General features: G+C 53.4%; 1 protein-coding gene across 2 annotated transcripts; it reads left to right on the top strand.

The window, feature by feature from the left end:
* Positions 1 to 5,581: 5,581 nt before the first annotated feature.
* Positions 5,582 to 21,070, top strand: EMX1 (empty spiracles homeobox 1). Of its 2 annotated transcripts, none has more exons than XM_024553083.3 (3): positions 5,582 to 6,474; positions 12,190 to 12,374; positions 20,512 to 21,070. In XM_024553083.3, exons 1-3 carry the CDS (start codon positions 5,958 to 5,960, stop codon positions 20,677 to 20,679), a joined length of 870 nt encoding a protein of 289 aa, XP_024408851.2. In that variant the 5' UTR covers positions 5,582 to 5,957; the 3' UTR covers positions 20,680 to 21,070. The 2 variants fall into 2 exon arrangements, with proteins under 2 accessions (XP_024408851.2, XP_045045294.2); XM_045189359.2 differs by having other exon boundaries at positions 5,627 to 6,474; positions 12,187 to 12,374.
* Positions 21,071 to 21,613: the final 543 nt, after the last annotated feature.

Here is a 21,613-nt window from a genome sequence, read left to right as displayed (position 1 = left end):
AGAGAATCACCGGGGAAAGGTAACAGCCCGAAGGGCAAGGGGGACAGAAAGGAATGGACGCGAAGACTGACTGGATATGCAGGACAGTGACTGAGAGGGAGATACCACAGACACCTCTTAGCTGCTGAGACTGGGTGTCTGGGAGCAGAAGGTGAGCCCCGTATCAGAAGGGACTGAGCCAAGGAGAGGCATGGCATTGGTGGGGAAAATGCTGAGCTCAGTTTGGGGGTATAGTGAGTGTCCAAGGAACCTGTGAGACACCCGTGGAGGCATCTTACAAGCACTTGAAAATTAGTGACTTGACCTGGGGAAAAACACAGTTAGCATTACAAACTCATACCCTTATGGGTCTGCATCAAGGTATTGGTTGAAGCCACGGGAGTAAACAATGTTAGATAGATAAAATAGGCAAGGACAGCTAGTGGAAGCACACAGTTAAAAGAAAGGGAAGCTCAAGACGAAGAAGTTCCCAGAGGCAGCAGATCCAGGCAAGCACTTCATTAGGAAAGTGAAGGGAAGAGAATTTCCATAAGGAAAGGGAGGTGAAGGTAGTCAGATGCTAAAGAGCCCACAGACAATTGTGACTTTAAAAAAACCCTGGACTTTGGAAATAAGGAGTCCTGATAAACATTTTAGAGGATGAAGAGAAGCCTTAAACTCTGCCTGGGAGAGAAAAGTGTGTACAACATTGCTAGAGGTCAAACTGCTGATATGCATCAAAATAATAAAAATATTGCAAATCCAGAAATTATAGTTCTAGAAATTATACTGCAACACATTTATATAGAAAATTAATATGACTATGAGGCTGTTGGTCAAAATTTTGTTGAAAATAGTGAAAATTTGTAAACAGCATAGATATTCAATAAATATAAATGACAGAGAATATTTACTGAGATACAAAGATGCTTGCAATTGGCTATAAAGATAAAGAAACAGGTTATAAAATCATGTATAGTATGATCCCCCTTCCCCCTTTTAAGGAAAGCACAGAGAGAGAAAAAATGGAAGGAAATACTGCAAGAATTTTATGATGGTTGTTTCAGGGTGGTAGGATTTGAAAACTATAAAATCTGTTTTCCCTTCTCCACATTCATTTACATACCCTCACTCTCCTGGATTACCTGTATTTTCTATAACAACTCTGTCCAGTAAAAATACAATATGCAACACATATGTAATTTTAAATATTCTAGTAACCACATTTAAAAGGAAAAGAAGCAGATAAAATAATCTTAATAACACCGATATATCCCAAATACAGGGGTTGGCAAAAGTAGGTTTCAGTTATGAGTACGCCAAATACAGAGTTCATTCTTGTCTTATTTATGTATGTATTTTAAATTTTTTTTATTAACCTACTTTTGCCCATCCCTGTATTATCATTATGACACATAATCAACAGAGAAAACATTGATGATATTTTCCATGTTTTTAACACTCCGCCTTCCACATCTGGTGTGTATTTAACATTTGCAGAATATCTCAGTTTGGGCCATCCACATTTCAAGCACACAATAGCCACTTCCATAGTGGACAGCAAGACCCTATAAAATAATAGCTAACATTTATCAAGTGCCTACTATGTGCTAGACAGTGTTCTAATCCCAGTGAGTGGGGATTATGACTCGTTCGGTCTCACAATAGCTCCATAGAGTTGTGCTTATTGTCCCCATAAGCAAAGGCTGCTGTTGCACTAACACCATACTAACTGTTTTTGAAGCTTTTACAGCCAATTTTCTAATGGTGTGGAAGCCAGGTTGCAATGGCCTATTGACTCAGGGGAAGTGAGGGAGTTGAAGAGAGGCTAAAACATTCAAGAAGTTTGACAGTGAAGAAGAGAAGGTAACAGAGTGAGGGAAACATGGGGACAAAAGCCCTTCTGTGGGGAGGGGAGACATGAAGGTGAATGTAGGCTGAAGAGGAAGAAGGAGACAGAAAGTAAAAGGGAGACGGCTGGAGACGTCGTCGGACCAAGCTCTCCTAGAGAGCCAGGGCTCTGCTGGGGGTCATCTCGTACACCACAGCTTCCCCACAGGGGTGGGGGTGGAGGGCATGCAGACTAGCGAGGGAGACACACTGCAAGCAGACAGCTCGTCCTGCAGGGGAATGCTAAACAGAGTGGCATGATGGTAGTGGAGGAACTTCCTGGGGAGCTGTGGAGTTGAGTGCGAAGAATGAAGTTAGCCCAAAGAAGCAAAAAGGGAGAGGATTAGACTTCAGAAGTACTTAACAACAAGATCTGGTGACCGACTGGATGTGGATGGGAGATGAGAGAGAGTGAGGATTTGAGGATGGCTTCCAAGTCTCCCACATGGGCAACAGGCAGAGGCAGAGACAGCAACATTTACCAAGGGCCTCTCCGGAGTCAGGCGTTGGCCCTGCGCACCACATACCCCGTCACTGAGTTCTTCCAGAGCCCCCCACAATGCTTGCCGCTTCCCAGGTGTGTAAATTGAAGCAGGATTACTGGCCCCATGTGTCATCATTAGTAGATGGAAGAGTCGGATTTGAGCCTGGGGTGTTCCAGAGATAAGGGAAGGAAAGAGAAAAGGTGATGGGGCCAGAGCCAGGACGGGAGGTCCAGAGGGGTGAGCAGGTGTGCTGCGAAAGGCGAGCTGTCCCTAGAGGTGTGGGAAGGGTGAGGCACTCCCCCCAGGAGGAAGGCGTCACCAGCTTCTAGTCAGGGCAGAACTCAGTAGCCTGGGAGGGAGGACAGGAAAGGTGGAGCGGAAGGGTTGGGAACATAGGTGAGTTTGGTTAAAGTGGCACCTGTGCTCTTGTGAGGAGAGGAGGCACTTGTGGACATAATCAGCAGGGGAGGTGGGGAGAGGGTGCGTAGAGGCAGAGGTATGATTTTGTCAGAAACGGAGCAGGGGAGACGGCATAGGAAGAGATTGGGGCCAGGTGGGGGCATTGATGCCGGACGCAGAACACAGTGGCAGGCTTAGAGACCACCCACCCACCCCCTGCGAGGGTGATAACCCAACTTCAAGGGAAGTAACAACAGATGAAGAGGCCCTAAGAAAAGTGGCAATAGAGGAAATCAGGGTAGGGATAAATATCTGCAAAGGGCGGGGAAAAGGGGGAAATTAGGGAATTACAGGAGAGGAAAGCGTGAGAAGGGGGGTCAGGAGAAGAATAGCAGAGGGAGGATGAAGGTAGAATCCCCAACGTCCCGCGCACCCCAGCCCCCTGTCCCTAACCCTCTGAAGGCCCCATCTTGGGAGAGTAGGCTGCAGCAGCAGGGGTGGGATGGAATTGGGGTAGAACCTGAGCCAGCCATCCTTGCTGAAACCAGACTCCAGTCCCCGGTCCTGTGCAGTCTGTTTCTTCACCTGTAAAATAGGGATAACGACGGGTGGTTGGGTGTAAGAGTATTTGGAAAGCACCGCAACAGGGGAAAGCGTTATTTTGAGGGTCTATTGGATTAAAGAAAATCATGTCTACCCAGAGGCATTCGAATGAATATAGATGTGGCGGTCTGTAGACGCGAGCCTAAGCAAGGCCTGGTGGGTCCCCCGCTCCTGTACCTGACCGGTTTAGCAAGCGCAAGGTCAATACCCAGAGGTGGGGGCCTGCGGCTGGACGCGTGGGGTTCATCTCCCGCTGGGGGCGCAAGGCCCTGGGGTCGGATTCAGTGTGTACCTCCTCTCCTTCTCGGCCCCCAGCACTTGGTCTGTCAACACAGAGCACAGGCCCAGGCAGTGCTTATCCAGCTGAACGCGTGTCCCTTCGCGGACCTTGCTCCCCTGTTATTTCTTTCCATATAGAATGAAACTCTCCTCGTCTGTGCCTCTGCTCGGCTCTGCACCCTGCTTCTTATTAGGTCCTCGTCCGCGCTTGGCGGAGCTTCCCCTTTTCCAGGACTGAGGATGCGGCAAAGGAGAAGGGGGAAGAAATAGAGGAAAAGTCGGCCTGGAGCAGCAGGGAGGCGAGAGAGAGGAGAAAAGGAGAGCCAGAGACAGAAATGTGAGGGAGGGAAAGACCAGCACAAAGGGCAAGAACGATCCCGAGACACCAGCAAAAGAGTCACAAGTGCGCTTGCCGAGGAGTCCGTAACGAGTCCTTCCGCGGGCGTTTCTGGGCACCTCCGCGGTGCACCGCACAGGTCTTCCCAAGAAGCGAAGGGCTGCAGGGTGCGGTGGCCTCACCTCCCCCTCTAACGCCGCTCCCTCCCCACCTCGCTGGACCGGGCCCGGACGGCGTCGGCGCGCGGGGGCTTTTCGGGGCAGTGGAGTGGAAAATAGACTTTAACCCGCTTTGTGGCGACAGGGCGCCCGGAGCGCTCTCCGGGACTGCGGCTCCCCGCGCTCATGTGGGCCACTCCCAAGACCCGGCCTGGAGTCCCTGCAGACGCACGCAGACCTCCTGGCCTCCGGGCGCCTGGAGGCCCAGCCAGGATCTGCGCACTCAGGCAGCAGCCGAGCGGCTCCGAGTGACCCCGACATCGGAGAGGAAGTGGAACGCCCTGCAGCCCCCATCTCTCGCTGTGCTGGCAGGGTTCCCGTCTCAGCTTCCCCACCACCGCCTAGCGCCCTCCTAGGCCTCAGCGCAGTGCTGTCCTGAGGCCCGGAAGGCTCGGGTGGAGAAGTTTGCGGAGCACTGGTTCTCCCTGCCAACAGCCCTCTCTCCTCTGGGGAATTATTGCACAAAATGGGAACTGACCAGAGCAGAGTCGTCGGCTGCTCTGCGGTCGTGGGGGAAGGTGATGGTCAGGGGAGGCCAGGCATTCGCTGCGTTCCTGGGACTGCCGATGTGTCTGTGGACGGAGTCCACTGCTAGGCCAGCTCCAATGTAAGACAGTGTCCCCCAGGCCCCGGCCTGGCCCAGGCCGCCTGCACTTGACCCACACGACCAGAGAAGGCCTAGCAGTCGAGGCGAGGAAAGAGTATCACCCTGCTCTGCAGCTGGCAGCCCCTCTGCGGGCCGGCCGCCGTGGCTGTGGCGAGTAGGCAAAGGTGCTTCCGAGTCCCACGCACTGAGGCTTGAGGGCTGCAGGGCGCCCACTCTGGAGACTCCTCTCCCGCGGTCCCGGGCCTGACCCCTTGTGAAAAGAATTGAGCACCCTCTCTCTGGAGTTGTTCCCCCATGACACCCAGAAAACGCTAAACTTCGCGAACAAGGCCGCGGCGCAGGAGATGAATAGTGGGTGAGCAGGAGGGTCCCGGACACCAGAGGAGTGGGGAGCTGGTTCTTGGGAGAACCTATTTGTTGGACCTTGAACACCCACTCTCCTCTCATTTCCAAGTTGTCTAAGAATGAAACAATATCCTGGGACTAATTGGAGATGGCTCCACGGAGTTACACACCGGGGAGTGGGGTTGGAGTTTCTCCCGAGCCCCTGGCCCCTGGAGCACCTTCTTCGGATCCCGTGTGGATCAAGAGGGTTGAGGCGGCCGCCAGACTTAGCTATAGGGCGGAGACGTGAGAAGCCAGTAGCTAGGGGGTGGGGAGTGGGGGGGAGGCCTACGCCCCGCTTGGGCTCCAGTCCGGTTTTTGCCTCCAACTGCTGGCTTCTTTACCCGCCCCCCAAACTGGGGTCCCTCGCCCCGCCCCGCCCCGCCCCCCACCTTGGAGCAGGTGAGCAGCGGCCAATGGGCGAGCTCGGGGCAGGTGCCCGCTAACTCGCGCCTCGCCGCGCTGCTGCCGAGGCCAGGCTGGGCACTGCTGGAGGACCCGGGGCGGGGTTCCGTCCTGGCTGGACTCGGGAGGGAGGGGGCCGAGCTTAGCCCACAGGCCGTAGAAGCAGCTCGCAGCAGCGCACCGAGCCCGCTCCAGTGCACGCTCCCGGAGCTGCCCGCTCGGCCACAGAGGCCCGGGCGCCTAGCTGTGCGCTGTGGCCGGACTCCGCGTTCGCTGGCTAGCACGCCCCTCGCAGCTCCGCGCTTGGCTCACCCGCAGGGGCTGAGCGCGGGCGGGCGGGCGGGGGAGGTGAGGGGTACTGGTGTGCGTGCATGTGCCTAGCTGGGTGTACACCCCGCACGGCGGCGGCGCCAGGACACGGAGCGCTCCCCAGAGCCCAGCTGCCTCTCTCGGCTCTGGCGCCCGCGACCATGTTCCAGCCTACAGCCAAGCGTGGCTTCACCATCGAGTCCTTGGTGGCCAAAGACGGCGGCACCAGTGGGGGCACTGGCGGCGGGGGCGCGGGCTCCCATCCTTTGGCTGCGGCCACCTCCGAGGAGCCGCTCCGGCCCACGGCACTCAATTACCCTCACCCCGGCGCGGCCGAGGCTGCATTCGTGAGCGGTTTCCCCGCTGCCGCCGCAGGCGCCGGCCGCACGCTCTACGGTGGGCCCGAGCTCGTGTTCCCAGAGGCCATGAACCATCCCGCGCTGACCGTGCATCCTGCACACCAGCTGGGCGCCTCCCCGCTGCAACCCCCGCACTCCTTCTTCAGCGCCCAGCACCGGGACCCTCTGCACTTCTACCCCTGGGTCCTGCGGAACCGCTTCTTCGGCCACCGCTTCCAGGGTGAGTGTCCACGCTGTGCCTGCCTAGGCGGCCGGCGCCCGTGCTGCGGTGGCCCGAGGGAGGCTCTGGGGAGCGAGGGGCTGTTCGGAAGTTGTTGCGAGAAGGCTGCGGGTCCTCAGAGGCCGATTCCCAAGCCGGGAAGAGCAGCGCCGGATCCACTGCGCTTCTGCTGCGTTGGGCTCCCTCCCAGAGAGTCAGGTTGAGACTTCCAGGCTTTCCCAGTTACGATGCCAACCCGGACGCCAAACCCGGGAGCATCCTTGGAGCCTCTCCCGGTCTTCCCGGACGCCTGCCTTAATCTCTCCCGGTCGAGCCAGTCCCAGCCTAAAGAACGCAGCGCCCACCGCCCTCCCTGCTCCCTGGCGGGACCTGGGGCCAGACTTCACTCGCTCTCACGTCCATCACCGACTCCCAGGGACCCCCCTAGCTGGCGCGTGCGAGCAGAGCAAAGTCCACCCCGTGCCTGAGTCTGAGGGAAGAAGAGGCAGAGGGCAGGGAAACGGGACAGTTAATGTTCAGTGTGGCGTTCTGCGTTGTCTTGAGATGTTTCTCAGCAACGTTGGCCCGACTTCTCCAAGTCGCACGCGCCTCTCGGACCCAGAGTGGGGAGGTTTGCAAGAGCAAACCAGCTTCCTCCGCCGTTTGCCCACTCTGGGAGCCCACCCCGGCTGCTGCGGGACCCTCGCAGCCCTCCTAGGCAGGGGGCGGGGGCAAAAAGCTTTTAAGGTCGTAGGCAATTCGAGCCCCCTTGTCCGTTACCGGCAATGGTTCTGCTCACGAAGATCCCCCACTGGCCTCTCTCTCTCTCTCTCTCTCTCTGTCTCTCACTCACACACACACACGCACACACACACACACACAGAGGTTTCAATTATCTGACTTTCCCGAAGGAGAGTTACATTTGTTGGAGTTCGTTTTTCTTCCTTGAATTTGTTGGAGTTTGTTTTTCTTTTTCTTTCTTTCTTTTAAAGAAGTAGCCATAATTTGTGCAGTAATCGCTTTTTTAGTTTCCGGCTTTATTTTGTTAGTGTAGACCGGACCTCAGCCTTGAGAGCGTCCGGGACTCAGACCTAAGTAGCCCGACCTTTAGGGGAACAAATGAAAAGGACGTGGCTTGAGTTTCGGCTCCTGGAACTGAGCTGACAGTAAACCCATCTACACAGTCAAGGTAAACTGGATGTTTGCTACAATTATCTAGATAATAGGAGGGGAAAATTATCTCCTGAAGCGTTAGCTATAGCTGTTTGTTTCAGGGGAAGCCGCTTTCCCAGGTTGTTTCTCGATTTGTCACGGTTTTCTCACTCCCGTCTGGCTGGCAGACACTGCCCCAAGAGATCCCACAAAATAAGAGAATGTAATTACTTGAGCAAGAATTTTTGTGGTCACTCGTCTCCCTTGGGGATTTATTTGAAAGATTTGTCCAAATCATCCGTGGTTGGGGGATGCCCACGATGTCCCGGAGATTTGGGCGAGGAACCTGTAAATTAAAAACAATGTTTACTGATAAAATTAAATTTTGTTCAAAATTGAGCAAACCACCTGGGTCCTCCATGGGCTCGGTTTCCGGCCTGAGTCTTGAAACCCAGTGCCCGCCTACCGATGTGGGAGTCGCAGCTGTTTGTGAACCTTCGCACCAGGCTGGTGGAAGGACTAGTGGAGGGACAGCGGTGTGGACGAGAGGGCAGAGGCAGTCCTAAGCCCTGAGGTCTCTGCTGAGCCGGAGAAGGCCTCTCCTGCAGAGCCCTCGGCTTCCGACCCGCGCCCCATTCCCTCCCAGCCGCCTTTCTCGACTTCGGCCTTCTCGCGCTCCCGGACTCGGGCTCCGAGGGCCGGGGCGCCGCTTGAGAGATCCAGCTACGGTTCTAAGCATCCCCAGCCACACGAGGCCCGATAACTCCTCCGCAAAACCCTTTCGGAAATTGCCGCCGCTGCCTGAGCTCTCAGTCCCGGCGGGCACGTTGTGGAGTTGCAAAACGGTTGGATTTCTCTCTCAAGAACCGTGTCTGGATGCAGAGATGGAGCCAAGTGCGGCCGCATTTTTGAACTTGGAAATTCGTTGGTCACTGAAGGACTTTAGAACCCTGAGACGTTTCGGTTTCTGGCGGGTCAGCGCAGTGGCAGACCCGTGCGCGCCCCGGCGGCTGTGCGCCCTGCGGTCCCGACGCGGCTCGGGGCTGCTAGCCGAGCCAGCCCACGTCTTCCCGCGCCGCGTTTTCTAGAGAACCGGGTCTCTTGCGATGCTCATTTCAGCCCTGTTTTAATACTAGAAATGAAACCCTACGTGAACGAAAAGGAACGTGTCTACGCTCCATACCTTGAGCTCTCTGGCAGCCCAGTCCCTGTGAACAGGGGAGAGGATTCTCCGCTGGGCAAGGCGGTGGAAGAGGAAAAGCCAGCGCTGGATGGTCAGAACTGGGCGGGGGGATCCTGAAGCAGGGGTCGGCTTTTGAGGCCCGAAGGGGAGGTGTCGGTGGAGACCAGGTGTTGGCTGGACTCGGTGCCACTCTCCGGACATCAGGAACTTTCCAAGCCAGGGAGCACTCGGAAAGGGCCCTCGGGAGACCCAGTCCTCTGGGACGGCGTTGGTAATGGGCCGGTGCTTCAAAGGGCGCCTTTGTTCCTGCTGGAGGAGGGGGAAATGAGGTTATCTCTGCTGCCTGGCCAGCCTTTCCCTCTGGTAGCCCCAGGCCCATCCGCCCCTCTAGCCTGCCGTGGCCTCTGCTGAAGGGACTGCAGCTCTAGCCCTGGGCCCTTCAGGTCCCTAGTTCCCACCTCCAGGAGCCTTGTTCTTGGGAGTCTATATTGCTAGTCACTAGCCAGTGCCTTGAAGTGGCCCGCAGACAGAGGCTGGAGAAAAATGGGTTTTGGTGGGGTTGGTTCAATTCCTAGCTCCAGGGAAGGCTAAGCCAGCCCCTTTTTTTACTTTCCCACCTGTGCTTGTCTGAAACTGACAGCTCACTCTCACAGCCCAGAATTACTGGATCCAAACAGGCCACAGCACACCCCAGCCCCAAGCTTGGTCTACCCTTGTGCTCCAGTTAAGAGAAACTAAAGCCATGGTAGGGGTGGTTGAGGCCCCCACCCCACAGGTCAGCATGACGAGGGGTACATAGGTACCTAAGGCACCAACCACCCTCGTCCTTACAGAAACATGTAGCTATTGATCAGCTTCTCAGGATGGTTAGTTTTGCACTAAATATCCTCTTTTTGACAGGGAAAAGACCTGGTTCTTTTGTCATCACTTGTCAGTATCTTGAATAATTTTTCTGACCCCTGCTTCTTTGTGGTTGGATCAGAAGGACCCCCGTGTTTCTGTGTATGTATGTGAACACAGACTGCTATCCTATCCAACAGGGTATGACAGTGAACTGAGGCCATTCTGTCAGCGAGGCAGCCCCCAGACAACCTAGCTTTCCCCTAAAATATCCAGACTGGAGGCAAACGGGCATGTGTATGTCAGAATGACAGAAATGCCTGTTGCTTCCCTCCTCCACTTTGGGTTTGTAGAGACAAACATAGCAAACTCCACCACACAAGAGATGGACACAAACCACAAAATTATAAAACAGCCAGCAAGTCACACACACCGAGGCAGACTACAGCCCTGCTTCCTCTGCTCCGTACTGCCCTTCACACCTCTGCAACCCACTCACTCACACCTGTAGGGTCTCACTGCTGCCACCTCACTTCTGCCCAGACCGGGCAGCCAGCTGCTGGAGCCAAACCACCCCGAGTGCTGGGATGAGCTAGGCTTCCCCTCTTGCAGCAGAAAGCACTGTGGGGCTTCACCTGGGCTCAGAACATTGTTGGGTTTTGAAGCAATTTATTTTAACATCAACAAGAAGTATCTGTTTCCCATTCACCTCTCCCACCTTTCTCTTGCCCACACTTGAGATTTTATACTTTTCATTTCTACCTGGGTCAGGCTCCTCCTTTCTCTCCCTCTTACCCCTTTCTGTCAGACCACCTCTCTGATTATCTGTCCCCTCCGTAACACAAGTTAAACTTCTCTTTCTTCAGTCAATCCTGAGGGTTCATGGCCTGCCCCATCTTGAAGGGCCCAATGGGCAGAGTGTCCCCCTTCCACCTTCCTGTGATGTGATCCCCTCCCTTTTGTGGCAGCACAGGTTCTGCCACTTGAAATGAAACTGTGACATTTCCCAGTCCGGGGACTTTGTCTCCCCCCAGGCACTAGCCCCTCATTCCTAGGCAACCCTGTTCTACAGAGAATATCAGCAATAAAGTTTGCCTCTGTTGGTGTCTGAGGCCCAGGGACTTGGAGAAAGTATTGCCAGGCAGTTTCCACCAGCAGAGGGACATGAACCTGGAGAGTCTGAGCAAGAGCATCTCAAGAATGTGCCCTGCTTCACTTAGACATATTTCCAGAGATGGGAGATCTCAACTGAATGACCCAAACAATTTTTTTAAAGAACAAAACCACAGGTCAAATCGAGTCAAACTAATGGCCATTTCTGAAGAAATTCATTGGATCAGTCAGTCTCGACAGCCTCTAACTTTGTCAAACAGTCCATCTAGAGCTCTGCATTATTTTCTGGTTGGGAGACTGTTATGTGCCACCGCATGAGCATCCATGGGTGATTTCAGGGCCTCTAGGGTGCAGTCAAGCCAGAGAGGGTGGGGGGGGGGCTCATTGAAACTGGGGCTGTGGGTGGAAGGCTGTTTGGCTTTTGTAGTTTCTGACCCCACCACCCCAGCCTCATCCAGTCCAATGTCAACCCCTTCTCCTGCATGAGGAGCTGAGTCTTCATGACGGCCAGCGTTTGCCAGGGGACAGTCACACTCTTTGAAAATCCTATCTGGTAGATGGGAGAAAAAGACAGTAGGGACGCTGAAGCATATATTTATACACACCCATACAGAAACCAATATATCTATATTTATATATTAATATATTAGAAAGCTATCAAGATATTTATAAAAATGTTTCTTTAGCATGGGACTACTCAGGGATGCAGCAAGATCTTTTCCCACCAGAGAACAGTGAGAGTCTCCTGTGGGGAGAGGATTTCACCCGAGGGGAAAGGGGAGGGAGGTGGGGAAGGGCAGAAGAACCTGACCTTAGACCTGCAGGTGCTGGCTGGCCATTGAACTAGCCGCTGGCCTATTTTTACCACTTGCAAGGTAGAGCCTGGGCCTGTCGGTAGGCATTTTCGAAGGGCTAGTAGCCTGGGCAAAGCTGGGTTAAGAAGGTGTGAGCGGAGTTCCTTGCGTATCCTCTAGTTCCTGAATCAGTTTGGCTGGGGATGGCTAACAGCTTTATTGTTCCCTGTATCGCCTTTCTGACACCCAGCCAAATTTCTCTACTCTTGGTCCACCTGGAGGGAGATAGGATGGGACAAGCAGAAAAAAAGAGCTAAGGGACTTTGCTCGCGCCTTGGCCTCTTGGGTCGCTCCAAGCACTGTGGATTGGGGCTGACTGGCGACTCCGGGCCGCCGCCACCCGGCCCAACAGCAGCTCGGCCAGGCTCCCAACCCGGTAGCTGTGGGAGTGTGGGGAGGTGTTGGGGAGGAGAGCGGACTTAAGGAAGGGGAGGCAAAAGGGAGAGGGGAGAAAGAGGGGGGTCCAGGTCTGGAGAGGGGAGCGGAGCTCTCAAGTTAGTACGCGTGCAGACGGGAGATGCCCCGGGCAGCGGCTCACCGCGCCACTTCTCTCTGTCTGTACTTGCGGTGTTGCCGTCGGCGGCGCGGCAGCAGCGAGCGACGTGCCCCAGGATGGGCTGCTTCTGCACGGCCCCTTCGCGCGCAAGCCCAAGAGGATCCGCACGGCCTTCTCTCCCTCGCAGCTGCTGAGACTGGAGCGCGCCTTTGAGAAGAACCACTACGTGGTGGGTGCCGAGCGGAAGCAGCTGGCCGGCAGCCTCAGCCTCTCGGAGACGCAGGTAAGAATCACCCCGCCAGCGAGGGGGCGGGCAGGGACAGGAGCGGCCGAGCCCTCCCGCGCCGGCCTTCCCCGGGGCCCTCTCCAGCCCGGTTCCGAAAGCCACCCCGGCGGCGCCCTGGCACAGCTTGTCTTTAGAGCCCGGGGCCTCCAACGGTGGTCAGCCTCGCAGAGGCCGCGGGACTTACTCAAGCCCTGGGGACTCACCGGGAGGTGGGATCAAACCTTATCCCGAGTCCGCTCCCGAAGCCCATAGGAGGTGCCAGGTTATCAGGGGGCGGCGGGACCTCTGCCACTCTGGGCCGCACCAGTAGACACTGAAGCCATCTCAGCGCTGTTTACTGACCCCCGTCACCCGCCACTGTCCCGGGGCGCTCACGGTTTCGTGGGATGCCCAGGCCTCCCTGCATGGCTTTGCTGCCGTTCGTGGGCAGAACTGGCAGAGGCCTCAACTGTCCACCAACGGATGCGGTAGGGGGACAAAGCCCACATGTCCTCACGGTAGAAACATCAGAAAACACAGGGGAAAAGCTAAGGAGCGGCCGGCCTTGCTTGGGGTCGGAGGATGGAGGAGGGCCCTGATCTCCGCGCAGGCCGGCTGGCAGGGACAGCTCTGGAAACGCGAGGGCAGCTACGGGGCCTAGGAACGGTGGGAAAGTACATTCGGGGTATTCAGGACTGTCTCGTTCACCCGAAGGGCTGTTGAGTTGGGAGAAAATGAACTCCGGGGATGGAGGGGTTTGAAATGGGTGAAATTGCTACGTATTGTTGTAATTGATAACTTTTTAAAAAATTAAAGAAGTAGATGGGCGTTATAAGGAAGCAGATTTGGGCATATCGTAAGAAAAGACTTTTCCATAAGTAAATGCTGCCTGGAATCACCGCCTAAGCTTTTGGCCCACCCAAGAACGACTTGCTAGAGGGGCCCGCTGCTGCCCTCGCGGTGGATTTCAGCGTCTGCATGGGCCTCGGAACACCTTGCTCTCTTCGGTCCCTGTCAGCTCCCGGATTTGCAAATGAGAGAGGTCTGCAAGCTGGCCTAGCGCTGCACTACGCGCTCCCCTTTCCTGTACTCCTCGTCTCTCCTACCCTCCATCACCCTCCACCTTATTCACGGACCAAGAGAAGGCGCTGAGCTGGGCCGGGTGGTGGTGGGGACGTGTAGCGGGGAAGCCTGGGATCTCCCGGGGAGCAATGAGTGTAGGAAAGAGGGCTAGTGGGGCAGTCGAAACCCTAACTGCGTCCCCAGCTCCCTGGGGCCCGCGGACCCTCAAGGGCTGGTTCTCACGATGCACTTTGGTATCTATTATCTATTATCTGTCTGATGCCCCATTTAATCAATGCGTTGCTCCCGTCTCCACTAAAGGACCTCTGTTTTTTGCAGATTTGCTAGCTGGGTTCGTCTAACCATAGAAATAAAGCTTACAAAACAACAGAGTTAAATATAAAAATATTTTAAAGAAAGATATGTTTAAAAAGCATGTTAACAGAACAATATCCCTCTTTCCCTCCTGATGAGCAGCATTTTAAACTTGTCTAAAACAAGGTGTCGAGTTAGGAATGGTGTTTACAGATAACTTCATTTTATAAGGGGTAGTTATTAAATTTTAATTGCATAAGTATAAAAAAACGAAAGGGTTTATAATCCCGCCACCCACAGATTAACACTTGTTGAAATAATATCATTGTTTTAAACTTTCCATTTTTTAGCACAGTGAGAGCATTTTTAATTAGCTTTCTTTAATTGAACCTAGATGCCTGTCAATATTTGCTCCTAACAATACCAGTTAGTAAACATAATTGTTTCTTTCATTTTTATTGTAAAATGTTTCAAGCTTATAGTTTTAAAACAAACATATTAGAACAGTTTCACTGTCAAAACTCATGTCTCATCTTGTTCCATCTATATAGGTGAGATGGTTTTAGCATATGAAACAAAAAAAAAATAGTAATAGAACTACAGGAGGTTGGAGCCTGAGAAGCCTCCTCCTAGAGGCTGTCTTTGCAGGTGAGGACTCCGAGCTGGAGATACTGGGCAGAGTTCCCCAGGCAGGCAGATGCGATTTCACTGTCTGCCTCCCTGCTGACTGCACCATCCTTGGGCGAGGGGTACTCAACCTCCCTGCGCTCTGGTTTCCTCTTGCAGAAAATAAGTTGTTTAAGGATTAAAGGCACTTAATATTAACTCAAGTAGTATTAATTCTAATCCCCAGCCCTTCTCTTCCCTTTATTTAAAGTAATATATCAGTTTAGTATTACCATAAAATCCAAATCTGGGCTTCCTGAGTCTTACTTAGTCCAGTGTTCTTTCTGCTATGTCCACTCCTTTATCACCAGAGCTGTCTTTCTGTCCCTCTCCTGGCTTATCATTGGACCTAGGTTATATCATTAACTGCCTATCCATCTTTCAGTATTTACCAGGCGAGCCTACCTATCATTTCCAGCTATCAGCTACTTGTCAAGCATCAGTCATTCCCATCAGCCCCCTGCCATTTATTTCTACTGTCAATATCTATATTTGTCTCTCTAATCTGTCCCTCACAGATAGCTGTTGTATATCTAGCCATGTACTTACGTCTGTTCTCATTAAACTACCTCCCAAAGCCAGTTAACTTATACTTCCTCTTAATTATAATCTTCCTAACCATAACTCCTATTTACCTAACTGTTGGTTATCTCTTTATCATCTATCTTGTTTTATCTCTGGTGTCTCCACTATCCACGTTAAACTTCCATCTCTATAGATCTGTTTAGCAACTGACAGATAGTACAATATATTTCTGCATCTGCTAGTGGTTATCTGTCATCTCATCAGTTCTGGCTTTGTCTTCTTTCTGAGCCTCATTTGCTTTACCTATAAGTTAGAATGAAATTAACTCCAGGGTTCTTTCCAGCCTTGAGTTTCTGGCTCATCTATATTCTACTTCTCCGTGTTTCTGTGTAATCCCTGCTCTAACTTCTCAGAGCTCACATACCAAAATATGCACAGGACTTTACTGCCATGTCCATATGTCTGTGGACAGGCTGTGTCTGTCTTACAAAGAAATCTTAAAATACAGATTCCTAGGCCTCACTCAGGAGATTCTCTTAGAGGTTTCAGGATGGGATCCAGGAAAAGTTTTTAAAAGCAGTCTCTGGATGATTCTGATGAACAGCCGGCCCGAGCAGCTCAGCTGTGGGAGGCAGGAGCCAAGACTTCCTATTTATTGTGGTACCCAGGGCACAGTGCAGTGACCAGCAGGGAGTCGATGCTCCATAGACATGTAATGAATGAATGGCCAAACTTCTCTTGATTGTGCACATACCCGTATGTTAATTTTATCAGTTATTTCCCTTACAGCCTGCTGTCACTTCTCCCTGTCCCTCTGTTTTCTAGATTGTTGATCTAGATGATCTAGTTTTATCCATGGATAAAGCTTCTGGGAAGATTAGGCAGATCAGTGTGTGGATCTTAATCCAGAGCTCAGGGGTCTCTATATGGCCGAAGCTTTAGCATGGAGTGTCGGGAGGTGGGCACCCTGAGCTTCTTAGTTGGGGCAGAGCTGTACGTGTGGTTGGGAGTAGGGTATTTGTGCTGGGATGCCAGTGGCTTTATCCAGGAGGTGCAGGGAGGGGCCCCTAGGCCCTTCTCCCTTCTGGCTCTAATCACTTGCTCCTGACTTCTGTGGCACACCCTGGAGCCTGACCTGGACGATGCCCAGCCAAGTTTAGTCCTGGTGGCTAGGTCAGATCAGAGCCATGAGTGCAAGTGAGTGTGTATGCGTGTGGGTATGTGTGCCCACAGTGTGGGGGCACATATAGGCTTAGTGTTATTGATGCCCAAAGGTCAAGTGATCCCACACGTACACATCAGATGCCAGCGAGCCATCGTGTAGCATGGAGTGCAGCCCGTGTGCTTCTGTGCTTGTGTGAGGGGAGCACATTCATCTTAGGGGAAGTGAGAGAGAGCATTCAGTTGCACCAGGCGGATCGATTGATCCATGTTCCAGCTGCCTTCCAGCTCTGAACAGTTCTGCAAGTGTTTCTTGACCTCCCCTGGCTTTAAGTTGTGCTGAGCTGAGAGGGAGAAAGGTGCAGAAATGGGGTCTTGGCCCTTGGAGATTCCACACTTAGTGGTGGAACCTAAAAATAAAGTGTGCACACTTGTGGGACATGCCCAGGATGAGCAACTGGAGTCCCTTTGAAGTCAAATGTGTAGGTTAAGAGAGGTTGCGGAGACGGGCATGGGTGATTCACCTGAGAGCGAGGGCAAGCCTCCCTGATGGGCTAAGAGAGGAGATGAGAAGGCTTAGGAAGAGATAGGGACATGGTTGATTGGGGGTCAGAGGTTACCTCAGTTTGGTGGGGTGAGAGTTGAGCTGTTGAGCTTAGCATGGCATTGGGCTTGACCTGGAGAGTGGGAGCAGTTCACAGGGTCAAATGATAGGAAGTGGATCCCTCATGCTGTGCATGTCACACAGGGTGAGGGCAGGGAGGAGAGCAGGCTGAGGGGGTGACTTGATTGATGTCTCCAAGCCTCTATCAGACAGAGGACTTTCTCTGTGTCTGACGATGACAGACTAGGAGGACCCAGGGTTAAATTAAAATAGAAGAGAGACATGGGACATAGAAGGAACTTTTTGTACCAGAATTATAAAACTCAAATACCCTTTAACAGGGGTATTTGAACTCCTTGAAGAGAGGACATGTATTCACCTGAAAGCATGCAGGGGCTGGGAGCCACAGACCCTTCCATCTGGGATGAGCTAAGGTTGGGGAGTGGTGGAAAAGAAGGGATTCACACCTGGTTCATTCAAACAGCAGATTATTGAGAAGTTAAGTCTGATATATTGGCTGGAGCTGTAGTTTGCTTGTTTGTAAGTTTCTTTGTCCATTCACTCATGCATTAATACATGCATGCCTTTATTCATTAATGTATAAATTGACTGATCCACTAATGCACTGATTGATCAATCCATTCATTCATTCATTCATTCATCCACAGCAGTTTCACCTTCTTCATCCTGCCTGACTTAAACTGACCCTTGTGCCCCTCAGCAACGAGTCTTCTTCCCCCAGTTCCCCCTACAAGTGGTTAATATAGTCTACAACATGGAGAATTAAGAATTGACCATCTTGGGGGTTTAATGGTAATGGAAAAAATACAATAAAAATTTTTTTTTAAAGAATTGACTGTTTTGTAGAAGTGTCCACTGAACCAAGCCAGAAGAGGATCCCCTCTCTTCAGCCATTAGCACTTTCCAGACCCATTTTTTTTTATTAGACCTCAATCCCTCTGCCATTGATTTTCTCATTTTTTCCAGGTCTGGCCCAGAGTGTAGGGCTGGGTTGCCTCATCTCTCTGTCCAGCTGGCTGAACAGACCTGGAACAGGTCCACTAGGACTCCAAAGCGTACTAACTCACTGCTTTGGTTCTCCAGGTTCCCACGGTCTGGTGAGGAGACAGGTTCGAGCAAATAAATGAGTGCACTGCTGGGGTCACTGTTACTGAGACAGAAAAGTACTAAGGAAGTACAGATGGGCAGTGGGAGCAGGGTTCTGAGGCTGAGTAAGAGTATTTTAGGTGGGGTAACTCAGGCAAAAGCAGAGACTCTTGGAAGGGGTCTGGCTTATCTAGAAAACTGAGGGACGTTCAATGAGGTATAAATATGGGAGACTGTAAGGAACCTTACCCCAAACCCCAAGGGTCAGAGATAGGTGAGGGCTGACCAGCCGACATCCCAGCTGTACCTTCGGGGCTTAGAGAGAGAGAGAGGTGTGTGGGTGTTGGGGTGGGAAAGGTACGGAGGAAGCACAGCCTCCAATGGCTGGCTCCCACAGAGCTGGTAGCCACACTCTGTGGCCTGGTTCCTTTCTAGGTTCTCTGTCCTCTAGGGAAGGGGCTTTGGGCACCCCAGAGTCGCCCAGGTGCGTTGGTGAGGTCATGGATGCCACTCTCATTTCCAGCTACCCTCAGATCCCAGTTCTTTTTCTTTTCCAAGGACAGAATAACTGTTGATTGTTTTCACTCATGCATTAAAGAAAATTCAGAAAAGTGGAAAGAAGAAAGAAAAGTCACCCATGCTTGGGGTACATTTCCTTCTAGTCTTTTTTCCCATGCCGAGCTTTTGTTTTTCCCTGGTTGTGATCGCACAGTGCCCAAACTGTGTGTCCTGCCGTTTTCACTCCTGTTACTAAGTCATAAGCACCTCCCTGTTGGTACAGTCTTTGTAAACAGCATCTGGACACTCAGCCCAAGACTGCTCACCAGGAGACAGCCAGGCTGCCTGGGGAAGGGGCTTGTGGCCCTGTTTCTAGACAGCTGCCTCCTTGACACAAGGTGTTTCCATGGAGGAAATATTCAGAATCACCTTTGATTTGGGCGTGCCAGGAAGCTGCCCCTGTGCCTGAAGTTCCACCAATGAAACTTTCCTTCTCTGGGTCAGTGATTCTAGGCAAGGATAGTAGACTTCGTCCATCCCACTACAGACATCTCCTTCCTGGAAAGAGACATAGGAGTATGTGGGAGGGAGAAGGTGCAGAAAGGGGCCCTCTGTCCCTGGTACTGCCTAGGGCTGCCCCTTATCACCCCATTATCAGGCTGGCCATGCCTAACCCTCAGCCAGCTCCTGGGGCTCTTAGGAATGCCACCCTAGGCCAGTATGCAGGCGTGACTCAGGTATATGCCTTGCACAAGAGGCAGGGCAAGCTCACCCACCTACTGGATGGCACAGTCACAGCAGGCTCCGGGGGTGGGAGGGGGGCAGGGGCTAGGCTGGCTGCCAGTGATTATACTGAGAACCACCCAAGGGTCTGACTAGCCCTGTGCCCAAGGAAAGGTGGGCATGGACTCCAAAGCCCTGTGCCTAGAGCTTCTGCCATCCTTCTCATCTGCTGTAGGTGAGACACAGGTCAAGGGGTTTGAACCCTGACCTAGAAATGAGAGAAGAAGACCCTTCCCTCATTTTTTTGCCTGAGGCCAGGCCCCTCATCTCCTCCTATCTCTGGCTGGCGGCTCTGCAGAGCACCGGTTGCCCCCACCCTGGTCCCAGCGCTCTAAAATCAAGGGGCAGGACAGAGGGTGCTGTGGAAACCCTGGTGGGGGGCAGCAGTTAGGGGGCGCACTGGGTTGGGTGGGTCCCATGGAAGGGACAGAGGGGAGTGTCTGGGAATTGTGAAGGTGGGGCGTCCTGGGCAGAAAACGGCTCCCTGGGCCTGGACGCCATCTTTTGGCTGCCACTGCCTGGCATCATGGCAAAGGCTTTTGGCTTCTCTTTCTCAGGGGGCAGGGGCTGGACTGGGTAGGCTTTCTGAGGAGCCCCCGGTCCTGACCAGGAACCAAGGATCTCCTTCCAGCCATCACTGCTGCTGCCAACACCAAGGTGCTCGCCATCAGTCCACACACCCGACTTACCATTCGCCATCTGCACGGGCACCGTGGGCCGCCCTGCCTCCATTTGGCACTGCTTGCTTTCAAATGTGCTGTCATTTCCAGGACACCGCCCGTGCTTTCTTACCCTGTCCACTCTGCATCACCTTCCCCAGAGACCCTCCGGGGCCAAAGCCGAGGTGGTGCCCTGGAGCCGCCAGGCCCCCAGGAAGCATTTCTCCTATCGCTGAGGGATTTAAGCCCAGAGAGTGGAAGGAACGTAGCAGAGGATCAGCACCCAGGCCCCTGCTCTGACTCATGGTGATCTAGTCTGGCCTGGCTCTGCAAGACCAAGTAAACAACTGCATGGTCAGGAGGAGCCGACAGATGGAGCATGTGACGGCTTCGTATGTTCTCTCATTTATGTTCCTGTCAACCCTGTGGAGGAGTGGTTACTATCTTTTCTCTAGAAACCGGTGGAGACCCAGGTCAGCCGGGCTGCAGAGCCTGGGTCTGCCCCTCTGCTATGCTGTGGCTATAGGATGCTCAGCAGCTCCATGCCCTCTCCCTTCCCTCTGTTGAGGGACAGGAAAACTGCCCCTTTCTGGCCCACTGTGTTCTCTCCAGGCCTAAAGGCCTCCAAACCCAAAGCGGCAGCTGGCTAGAGGAAAGGACCCTGGCCTTAGTTTCCCCATGTGGCTCCCAGCCCAGCCTGAGGGCGGAGGCCCCGCCCCCACCCCCATGGCTGCTCTGGGTGTTTCTCACCTGTGCCCCTCCCTCCCTGGCCCAGGTGAAGGTGTGGTTCCAGAACCGGAGGACAAAGTACAAGCGGCAGAAGCTGGAGGAAGAGGGGCCTGAATCCGAGCAGAAGAAGAAGGGCTCCCACCACATCAACCGGTGGCGCATCGCCACCAAGCAGGCCAATGGGGAGGACATCGATGTCACCTCCAATGACTAGGGTGGGCAGCCACGAACCCATGAGGGCAGAGTGCTGCTCACTGCTGGCGAGGCCCCTGGATGGGCCCAGCTGGACTCTGGCCACTCTCCGGCCGGGCTGCGGGGAGGCCTCCAGTCACAGCCCCATAGGGCTTGGAGCCTGGGGCTACCACCGACAGAGGGACAAGAAATGGGCTGGCTGAGGCCTAGGACTGCTCGACCTTCTCCTTGGAGAACTGCCTGCCTGCCTGGGCAGGCCGACAGCCATTGCTGCCTCCCAGCCATTCTCCATTTCTCTTTTTTTTTTTTGTTTTGATGCATTTCTGTTTTAATTTATTTTCCAGGCACCCACTGTAGTTCTTAGTGATTCCCTGTGTTTCCCTTCCCAATGGGAACAATAAAAGTCTCTTAATTACATGGGCATCCAGCTCCAACCCAGAGCCCGTGAGCCTGGGGTGGTGGGTTCAGGTTCTGGGGGCCAGCGGGGACTGGCAGAGCAAGCTTGCTCAGGACCTGGGAGCCTGGGGTGGGGCCTTGGAGATTCAATTTATTAACTCCTTTCCTTTGTTGTTCATCTACCTGGTCTCTAACTCCACCTCCACAAGAGAAACCGAGGCTAGACAGGGAAGAGCCACCCTGTATATGAGGAAGGCTATGGTCAGGTCTTTTCAAACATGTTGAGCCATGAGAATCAGGCCTAGGCGGGTCGGGGAGAGAGAGTGTGTGTACTTCCCCATGCTGAGAGACTCTGGTGGCTTCTCCGGATGAGGAGGAGCCAGAGGAAAAGGGGCGTACTAGGTGCTGGTGGAGGGGACACCCTTCACAGCAGCTGACAGTCCCAGGCCCAGCTCCTGGCCTGGCCAGGATGCTCACCTGTCCCCAGAGAACCCCCTGTGCAAATTAAAGCTTCAGAGACAGGGTGCAAATGTGAGCCTGCAACCAGTGCCCGAGGACTC

The sequence above is a fragment of the Desmodus rotundus genome, chromosome 5, assembly GCF_022682495.2.
Source record: "Desmodus rotundus isolate HL8 chromosome 5, HLdesRot8A.1, whole genome shotgun sequence".
NCBI lineage: Eukaryota > Metazoa > Chordata > Mammalia > Chiroptera > Phyllostomidae > Desmodus > Desmodus rotundus.
Note: the sequence above shows the minus strand (reverse complement) of the source record. Positions and strands in the feature narration are given on the sequence as shown.